General features: G+C 40.5%; 1 protein-coding gene across 1 annotated transcript; it reads left to right on the forward strand.

Annotated features, from left to right (window-relative positions):
- Positions 1-1,454: 1,454 nt before the first annotated feature.
- Positions 1,455-10,810, forward strand: LOC131985573 (transcriptional repressor scratch 1-like). Its single transcript, XM_059350756.1, has 2 exons — positions 1,455-2,513; positions 9,682-10,810. Exons 1-2 carry the CDS (start codon positions 2,390-2,392, stop codon positions 10,455-10,457), a joined length of 900 nt encoding a protein of 299 aa, XP_059206739.1. The 5' UTR covers positions 1,455-2,389; the 3' UTR covers positions 10,458-10,810.
- Positions 10,811-11,183: the final 373 nt, after the last annotated feature.

Consider the following 11,183-nt stretch of genomic DNA (forward strand, 5'->3'; position numbering starts at 1 on the left):
CTATTTGTTTGAGTGTGTAAACAGCAAAAGGGTGCATCATCCCTTCTGCACCACGTCTCTTTCCTCTGACACACAAATGAACATTGTGTAATGCAAAGTTCCACGTGAAGCTCTGACATTCTCTCTCTCTCTCTCTCTCTCTCTCTCTCTCTCTCTGTGAAAGACCATTCACCAAAAACACTTTCACCTCTCAGTTACATCAAGTAAATTCATTGGCTAATGCTGAGTCTGGGTTTAAGCACAGTAGATCTGATTGGCCCAGGGGGAACGCTGATTTGCATAAAGGCAACTCAATTGGTCGACTGCAGTGTAAAAGCATTGACCTGTGTTCAGTGCCACAAGAATTTGATTTTCAGGTTGATCCAATGGTTCCCAGCCCCTGAGAATCGTAAGGTGGGAGGGTGATTTTTTTTTCTGTAAACCATCTGTTATTATTGTACCTTTGCATTCACAAATGTTTACAGTGAAATAAGTTATGCTTTAAGAAAACCTTAATCCTGTTGGTGCTATAGTGTGAATATAGCCTATACCATAGATTTTACTATCTACATTTTTTTCAGGTCATAACACATCAGGTCAGTGATCGGCCATCTACCAATATTAGGCTATCAGTGAGGGTTTGTGGCCCTACTATTTGTGATGTTTCTGATGCTGCAGGCACTAGTTTATACATTTGCATATTTTTGGCCAATTGAGCATGTTTTTTTTGTAAATTTATAAGATTATATTTTTGGCTAAATTTATTAGTGCAGAGACAGAGACTGGAAACTTAGAGAGAGAGGGGTACGACATGCAACAAAGGTCCCGAGGTCAAAATCAAACAAGGGAGGTTGCAGTAACTTGGCATACGCTTTGACCACTCTGCTAAGTTGCTCACATATTGAGCATGGCAGATCCCGTTGATTGAAGAACCACTCTGATTTGCTGTTCATCTTAAGCAAATCAGTACAGATACAAAAGTGACAAAATCAACTAATGTCAAGTAGGCACACACAGAAGGCTGTTCTAATGACAAACAAGAAACAGGATTACCAATCTTGCTAATTATTTCTCGAAATGTTTTTGAGGTATCTGTTTACATCTAATTTATCATGTGCTTCATGCATCCTTCTCCTACAGGGATGTGTTTGGAAAGCCCCCAAAAACCATGCTGCCTTTTAATTTCATCGCCATAAAAATCAGCGTGAGCGCGCACTTTACACTACCTCATTAAATCCCTCCCCGGCCATCACAGCGCGCCGCTGCTGGTCCCACAAGACAAGATGCTCTTTTTTCCCCTTCTTCTGATGAATAAAATTAAGCACTTCCATCTCTCTCTCTCTCTCTCTCTCTCGCTCTCTCTCCCCTGCATATAAAGCCGCAACAGCTGATCTCGTGCATCAGAAAGAGCCGCAGCTCCGCACACGCAGAGGAGAGAGAAGAGAGAGGAGGTGAGGAGGAGAGAGTGAAAGAGAGAGTTAGCGACGAGGGGAAATGAGCTGTCCTGGTCTTCCAATTATAGGTTTTTTTAAAAAACATTTTTGAGCAATATTTTAAGGAACTGTGACGACATTTGGGCTCAGTTTGTGTCAGTCTCCGGACGTTTTCTGGACTCAACGGTTTGTCTTTTTGAACCGTCTTATCGTTCGTTTCTGACCGTTAGCCAACTCTTTTTTGAAGGCAGAGGGGCAGAGGTACGTCTAACGGTTGGTTCTTGACAAAAAAGAAAGAAAGAAAAATCAGACTGAGTTGACACACCTGCGAGGGAATTTCCATCGGAGTGTGTTCCGCTTCTTGCCGAGCTGCTTTCAAATCGGCGGAAACTTCTTCTCGTGTCTTTTTCTCCTCTCCGGTGCTGAACGGACAGCGGCGGTTGGCTGTGGCACGCAGGAGTCTCGCGCTGAGGGGAGCTGTCCGGTGCTGAAAAAACAACAACGGTTTGGAACGTTAGAAAAATAACGGTCATATTTCTTGTTTCGAAAAAACGGAATAAAACAAATAAACAACAGCAAGGACGACGTTTTGTCATCAGCTTCAACAGGAACTGATTGATTTCAATTTGATTTTTGACCCTTTCAGAGCTCTACAGGTCTTCCAGTGGCGATTTGTTGGAGGAGAACAGACTATTTTACCCCAAGGACATCCCAAAAAGGGTCAAAAGAGCAAAAATAAATGTTAGGTATGCTTATAAACAGAAGTACGTGATCTTTAAAAAGCCATGTCTCCTCTCCACTTTCGAGGCTGTTTGATTGGAGGGAGTGAACGCACCTTTAGCAGCTGAAACCAGGGATCACGTTATTGTTAAACTCAAGCGATTACGAGTGTCAACCATCGAGTTTGAAGTGGGTTGGAAGACAGAAGAAGAGTGTTTGATTTTTTGTATACATAGAGGAGCAACCACTGACCCATCATGCCTCGCTCTTTCCTGGTGAAGAAAGTCAAATTGGACGATTTTTCGGCTGCAGAGCTGGAGAGCTCATATGGTCACAGCAGGAGAGAAGCACTCAGTCTGCAATTCCATCATCATGACAAAGGTTAGTCACCCTACCACCTACACACACACACACACACACACACACACACACACACACACACACACACACACACACTCAATATATGCCATACATTATGCAGGGTATTTCTTTATCCCCAGATTTAAAGCATTAGTCATGACTCTTTCAGAAGGATGAGGAAAACAGGAATTACAGGGTCAAATGCTGGTCACAACCCAAAAATATACCAATCACACGCATTGAAAATGCCTTTTTCTTGCAAAGATTATTTCCATAGAACAGCATTATGTGGAGAAACAGGTCAGAGAGATGGCAGGGAGTGAGAAAATATTCTACCTACTGAGAAGCCCCACATGCTCACAGCTGTAAAAGAGGCAAACATTGTGTTAAGTAATAATATGTGATGAGTACATGTTGACCCATTGCATCACGGGGCAGAGGTCAGGGGTCTTTCTTATATGTATCTCACCAGAGTGGATTTTTGATGACTCAGTGGTTAAACAAACCTAATCTTTATGTGAAAATGCAACATTTCCCAATTTCCACATAAAAGTGATTCATAAACTGCCTTGAATAGGATTTTTTAAAATGAGAAATAACATCTGAAGACAAGTGTGACATCAAACATATTTTGAATTCCAGTGTTTTTAATTGGGAATTTTTCGTCAGGGTACACTCTCTGGATTAACTCCATGTTTCATGTTGTGCCAGCATGGACAGCATCTTATTTTTTTTTTTTGTTAATTGGACAGGGAACACCCATATTAAACATACATTTCAAAACCTGAAATCTGATTAATTATACGGAGATATAGCTAAAAGCTCATTTTCACCACCAGTCCACAGGCAGCTGAACAAATTACATCTCATAAAACAGCAAATAAAACTCAATTAGTCTTTACATTTTACTCTAACATTTCATATTTTGGCTTCCCCACACTCTAAATATCCTGAAATGAATGTTGTTGTGACATTAATGTGAAAAAGGTACAGTACAGCGAACACATTCAACACAGCTGACGTTGCTGACATGAACAAATTTGGCAGAGAAAAGATGAAGAATGCTGATAAGCAAGAGGAAACCAGAGAGCTGAGATGAAACCATGTTAAATAATTATGTTGTGTCACTGACACAAATACAGTAGGATGCTCTGTTGTTCTGCTGCCCAGTTTATTATTAAAATCGGGTTGTTTCCAGAAGCTGTGAGTCTCTCTCCAAGATTTGAACATCATTGCAAAGATACATTGATGCTAAATGGTTCCCACGCGCTGTATAATCCTAGATACACAGGCAAAATACAGAGTCAGTGCGAGTGGAAAATATTCGTTCAAACCTTCAGAGCAAATTTTCATGTATTGATAAAATCCTTGCTTAGCATTTCTGAACAGATGCTGTCAGTCTTATGTTTGCTCTTGGAGGTGGTTGTTTCTTATTCTGGTGCAACAGGAGCTTTGTGCACTTAGGTGTTAAGACTTTAACAAAGGCAGCAGCCATTTTTTAAATGCTAAAGATGCATTAATAATTAAAAATGTACACTTAGATCAAATTAATATATGCAATGTAAAAGGGGATGCCTGCAGGCGCAAACCACTGAGAAAGACTAGCCAACTGTACAGTTTTTATGAAGCTTTTTAGCCTCTTTTGGCTCATCGTTTTGGTTTTTATAGGCACTTTACCTGTAATGGATCATCACTCTCATCAACTGTGTTTTCAGCAGCAGCAGCAGCAGCAGCAGGGTGCTGTTTCAAGTAAATTAGCTCTGATAAACATCAGATGTGAAGAAATGAGGACATCCAGTGACTAACTAAATGCTAATGAGTTAATAGAGAGTTAATGGGGACCAAAACTAAATGTTGGACTTTTAATTTAGTGGCTTAAAAATACGACTCCAGTGGACTTTGATGATTAGATTGTCCTTTCCCAAATAACAACCTCATATTTAATTTAGAGAGCATCATATTACAACCCAACAAGATGGGTACAATTATGTTTATTGTTCGGCAGCACCCTCTGGTGGCTGTAGTAATTTTGACAAAAGCCAGTGTGGAACAACAGTATGGTGTATAAAGAACAACAAGGTCCACTTTGGGCACTGTACGTTTTCTGTCACCTACATAACAAGTGTAACTACTTCACATCCAGCACTAGTTATTTTAAACCAAATTATATTTTCTTAAGCCTAACCACGTGGTTTTGTTTTTCTAAATGTGCGACCGCGTTAACCAAGTGTTTAAAATGTCGACCTTTATGTTTAGGTATGAGAACATGTTGGTCTTCTGCTTCCGACAGAGCCGCTAATTTAGAAAAAGTTTCTGTGAGTCGGTTTGGAGGGCAGTAGCAACTCACCTATGTGGTCGTATGGTTTGGAGGACTTGCTGGATAATTATTGCACCCTGTGTGTGCCAAATGTGTAAATATGCACTTGTAAGGTCACATTCAGGCCATATAACCTTAACCATTCATATGCCAAGACTCCCTAGTGGTGCAAAATTCATCAATGCAGCTTTAAAGAACTGGAGGAAAAATGTGGCTGTCACACAGCACAGGGAGAAGTGTGCAACACTGTTAGTGCAGCCCGGTGGCTTTCACATTGTAACAAGGTCAAATGTGAGATGAAGAGATCCCAGGTGCTCTGATGACAGAGTGAACAGAGAAACATGCAGCAGCAGCAGCAGCAGTGCGACAAGCATGTAAAGACTGAGGCTGCTATCCCTTGTTATAAATATAACAAGAGTTTGACTGAAGCAACTGCAGCTTGTTGCACACAAACACACACAGACATGCACATGAACGTCCACACACTGCTGTGTTTCTGTCAACTCGGCACATTTCCCAGGCAGCTTGCACAGCTGAGTGCACAGCATTACACACACACACACACACACACACACACACACACACACACACATACAGGAAGCAGTCAGTGAGTGTCCAAAGCACACAAGTGTGTGTCAGTTACTGCTGGTTTGGATCAAAAATTAAATTGTAGCTTGCAGCTTTTCTGTCTTTCTGTCTTTCTCTTTCAGTCTCTTGTTGCCTCCCTCCATCTTTTCTCTCTCTTTTTAATTCTCTGTATTTCAAAGACACATAAAAGAGGGATGGCTTCTGTTTGGCAGAGTATTTTAATCTTTAATAAGCATTTAGAACAGCGATCAGCTCTAATGCTGCTAAAGTGCTTTGAAATGAATACAGAGTTGACACAGCGAGACAGAGACGGAGACAGTTGGAGAGAGACAAAGACAAACAAACAGAGACAGTACGCAGACGGTGAGACGTTCAGCAATTACGGCTCACAAAACAGTTTTTTTGAAAAGAGGATGGTAGGGAACAGTCATGTTTAATTGGCAGGGATCATAAAAAAAAGCCCCTGTGAGAGAAACCAGCACTACATACTCTGTTTATATCTTAAAATCGTGCATCCTAAACCAAGGATGGATTTTTTTTATTTATTTGCTATCCGTCAGTCACACAGGCACAACACAACCTTCACAGCAGTAAACAGCTACAGAAGAAGTTACATGATAAATACTGAATACTAGAGGGGAGTAGCATTGGATAAGTTATTTTTTTCCTCAGTGTACAAGACATTTTCACCAGGAGTCAAACTCAGGTCAGACACTCAGAACTTATTTAGCAATTGGAATTATCAATTAAATTAGAAATAGGCTGTAGTGGTTCCTATAAGAATCAATCCAGACATTATGCTAATTTTTAGGTATGAATTTATGCTGGGTTTCTACAAGAATATGTTTAAAAATCTGACTTGCTTGTTGAATCCAATATTTTCTGACCTAGACAGTCCACAAGAAACTGTCTGGATGATCTTATTTCACAGTTTTTTGGTTTTCAGACACTCTAGATACCTAAACGTCTACGCACAAGCATTTTCATTATATGTCCACTTTAAGTGCCACCCCCAAGAAAAACTTGACAGAAATGTTTACAGAGTATGTTGGTTTTTCCATCCAACACTTAATCCTAAATACATTGCGCTATAGAACATTGGCACTATAGAGGAAGCTCTAAATAAATTGAAATTAAATACTTTGAACCTCTTTCTGAAGACTCTTTTGTGAAAGACATGTCAAACAAATATAAAGGTGTCAGTTCTGGGTTTAAAAAAGTCTGGCCAAATTAAATTTTTCCTGTAAATGTTAAGGCTGTTGAGGCAGCATCATTTTTGATCATTAAGATTTTTTTAGAATTTATAAGAATTTACCATCTCAACTTAATCTGCCTTAATTTAAACAAGTGGGTAGTTAAAGGAAGCAGATGTATGAGGTTTATTTGCACTTTCTAAACTTTTTATTGTTCCATTGTTACAGTTGATAACAGTAGCTTTAGCTTTAGGAATTTAAATAAGTAATAATAAGCACAACTTTGAGGTACTTTACTTAAGCATTTCACTTTGATGTTACTTTTTTCTTCTAATTATTAGCTTATGGAATATGATACAGTGCTTCAAAATCAAACAAAATAGCCGTGTATGAAGTACCAATTGCCTTCACATTGACATATTACATCAAGTAATATTATCCAATAATACAGTGTATTATTAATAATATAACACCCTTCTTACATTTGCTCATTATGCTAGTAAAGCAGTGACATCTCCAGTGAAGCTGTTCACCAGTCTGTTGTTCTACTGGGAAGTTGCCAGTTTGAGTGATATTTTCAACTTAATAAGGGTTAAAAATGAACATTTGGTCATATTTCAAAGTTACTCATGCTCTAAAAAACAACACACACACACACACACACACACACACACACACACACACACACACACACACACACACACACACACACAGGCACACACAAACACTGTACTTTGTTCCAGAGTGCAATGATTGAATATTCATGATTTTTTCCTCTCCACCTCTTTCCAGCTCACTCCCTTTGCACCCCTATATTTTCTGTCTATTTCTCCGTCTTAATTTGAATTCAAAACGTTAAATCAGCAATCAGCATGAGAGCTTTAAACAGTATTGCCAAACCACCTAACCACTACTCTCTCTGAGCAATGCCACAACTCTTCTTTCTCCCTTTCTTTGCCATCTTTCATCTCACCATTCTCCTCTACTCTCTCCCCCTCTATCTATCTGTGTCTCTTGTTCTCATCATATTATCGACCGACTTCTGAGCTTTTCTCAGAACTGCATCATGAAATTATATTACCAGCAATAGTATCTCCTCTGCTGCCTGTGTCTAAATGCTCACAGAGTGCTAATTGAAATGGAGAGCTATTGATCGGCATAGATCCACAGGAGTCATGGCTGTGGAGGTATTAGCTACCAGACTCTCCTTGTGTCTGCTGAAGAGTTCAGCCTGTTGAGTTCAGAAACCAATAATAGAAATAATAAAGCAGCTGATATTATAACAAAGCAACAAATAATTGATCGTATTTCTCAGGAGCTGTGCCCTAATATGAAAGTTGTTTAGGATTGAAATACTGTTTATCTCAAGGAGGCTGAAAGGTTATTGTCAATACACAGTTATCAGTGTCAGGGTGCCCTTGAGCAAAGCATTAGACTGTCGGCTCCTGTAATAGAGATGCTCTGTGTACAAAAGTTGACGTTTTGACAGCTCAGAGGTGTGACTGTGTGCAACTGTAGACCTGTCAGGAAAGGTGCAGTTGTCGAGGAGACAGTATGCTCACTGAACCCTTCTATGAAAAATAAAATAAAGATTTCCCACTGAGAGGAAAGTGTCTCCTCCTTGCTGGCAAAGACATAAAAGCACTTTACTACCACTATAAATACCTCAACTACTCCTGCATCTTCTCTGCTTTATACCACCTTCAAAAATGGTTGTGTTTTAGACCGAACCTCTCAGAGTGTGGGTGTATCTTAAGAATGGACTCCTGTATCCGCTTTTGTTTTCTATGCAAAACAAAGTTCATCTCAAAGCATATAGCACATGTTGTAAATGTGATCCTGGGGGGTCCAATTGATATTTAGAAACCAGAGAGGGCAGGCTATAATCAGTAATATTATCAGGAGACAACATGTGAAGCAGATCTCTGAATAATAAATGAACTTTAGTGAATGAGTTTGATTTGTGGCCTGTGTTTATTATATGAAATCTTTTTGATTTTATCGGTAGCAGTGGAAATGTCTGAGCCCTCAGGGTTCTGAGGATTAAAGTAATACACACAACTTTGTAGTACTTATGTAGCTTCCTTTTTTATGTTTGATAGTTCAACTTATGTGTTTGCCTGCCCAGTGCTCTTGTGACCCAAAAGGTACATAATACTTGAAACCTGAAAAAACAAGTTTTATATTATTAGGTGTTTGAATGTGGCTTTCATTGGGGAATTATAAGACAGTGGGCTTGTGGGCACAGGCAAACTAAATCTTCCACCATCTCTCCCACAAAGACGAAAACGCACAGACTTTACAGTTGTTTAGCCTGTTTTTATTGTTTTGTGTCTTTTTGTGGTCCTTTTGTGTTTTGTTGTAGTTGTTTTGTGTCAATTTGTAATTGTTTTAGTCTTTCTGCAGTTATTTTTAATCTGTTGTGTTTTTCCTCCTTTTTAAATAATTTTGCATCTGTTTGTAGTTGTTCCATGTCTCTTTATGGTCAGCTTGAGTCTCTCTGTTGCTTTATGAATCTTTGCAGTTATGTTTGGGTCTCTTTGAGTTTATTTTGCCCCTTTTCATAGATGTTGTGAGTCTCCTTGTGGTTGATTTTGTAGTCTTTTTGTTCCTCTTTGCAGTTGTTTTATGTTTCTTTGTGGCCATTTTGAGTCCCTTCCTAGTTGGTGTCTCTTTAAGTGACATTTTGCAGGTGAAGGCCAGGTAGGCCCCTGACACTTTGGGCCCCTGGGCCTGTCCCTGGTTGACCTGTTTAGTAATCCATCCATGGTGCTTATATGTAGACAACATTAGTATTGTCTTATGATGTGCAAGTCTAAGGCAAGGTTTCAGTACTTTGTGGGCTCCATAGGAACTTGAAACCGCAGTGACACTGTGAAAAAGAGAAGCTCTTTTTTAGCATCTTTTGTTATGGAGAGTCTTGTTGTTAAAATTAATCATGTTGAAGCACGCCTTTTCCCTTTCTGGTTTCTGTATCATATTTGTAGCGCTCATCTTACTTCTCTGTAAAGATTTTCAAACCAATCAGTTTCTAATTTCCAATCAATCCCTGTCACGGTCAAATGATTAACCTCTTCCTCTCTCTCTTTAGGCTACGTCAGCGATTATCTGAGTCCATCTCCTTATGATGATGTGGTAGGAAGTGACTCATCAGTTATCACTAAAGTGACCTCCCCGGACCACTCGTCAATCATCTATAGCCGCATCGACGACACCTATTCTGGTATTCATGGGGACATCCATGGCGACTCAGACCAGCCAGACAGCCCACGCTCTGAAGTCTCGTCATCAGCTGGTGGATACATCAACGGGGACGCGGCTGTTAGCGAGGGATACACAGTGGATGCGTTTTTCATCATGGATGGACGATCACGGAGGAAATCCGCAGTTAACCCCAAAGGAACCATCCAGAGGCACACCTGCAGCGAGTGCGGCAAAACCTACGCCACATCCTCCAACCTGAGCCGGCACAAGCAGACACACAGGAGCATAGACAGCAAGATGGCCAAGAAGTGCCCCACATGTGGGAAAGTCTATGTTTCCATGCCCGCGATGGCCATGCACCTGCTGACCCACGACCTCAAGCACAAGTGTGACGTGTGCGGCAAAGCGTTCAGCCGGCCGTGGCTGCTGCAGGGCCACATGCGCTCACACACGGGAGAGAAGCCGTTTGGGTGCGCGCACTGTGGCAAAGCGTTTGCTGACCGGTCTAACCTGCGCGCTCACATGCAGACGCACTCAGCCTTCAAGCACTACAAGTGTAAACGATGTGACAAGACGTTTGCACTCAAGAGTTACCTGAACAAGCACTACGAGTCCGCGTGCTTCAAGGGGGCTTTCTCCCCTCTGAGCTCACTGGGGGAATGATGGATTCACAAAGGCTGACTTTTTGTTTATTTATATAAGATTTTACTGGCCTCACTCCCTGCTGTTCCTGCTTTGCCCAACCAGAAGACAAGTACGTCCCAGCACTGAGAGGGAGGACTGTTTTCTCGCCAAGGATCATGAGGAAAATGACAAAAATAGAGTGAGGACATTTTTATCAAGACCCTCCAATCCCTCCTTTGTCTCCTCTTTCCTAATCTGGAATTGGAGTGAAATGTTTTCGATGCTTGATTTAGATTGCCACCTGCTTCGATAAGATACATCCCCTTCTGAGGCTGTTTCGAGTATCTCTGAAGATAAATAAAGCACAGCACATCTAGCTCATCGTTTTTGAAGATACCTAGATCTATTTATGTCCATATCTATCCTCGTCCCTCTTTTTTTTTTTTAACCCATGACGAAACAACACTGAAGCACAATTCCTCTCCCATCTCTCTGTCTGTCTGTGACAGGAATACCACAGGAGTTTAAAGCATGGATCACGCTGTCAGTTTTCTTGCAAAGAGAACTGATGAACTTTCATATTTAATGCTTTTTTAACAAACAAACAAATAAACATTCATTATCTAAGGATACATCTCTGCTTTTGGTGAAACTGACCTTGGATTGAACTTGTGAGATAAAGCATCAAAACAAAGAAAGTACACGGCATTTGTTCTCTGCAAGTAAACAAAATACTTGTAAAGTTTTTCCTTTACACTAGCGACA

This window comes from Centropristis striata, chromosome 14 (genome assembly GCF_030273125.1).
Source record: "Centropristis striata isolate RG_2023a ecotype Rhode Island chromosome 14, C.striata_1.0, whole genome shotgun sequence".
Taxonomy (NCBI): Eukaryota; Metazoa; Chordata; class Actinopteri; order Perciformes; family Serranidae; genus Centropristis; species Centropristis striata.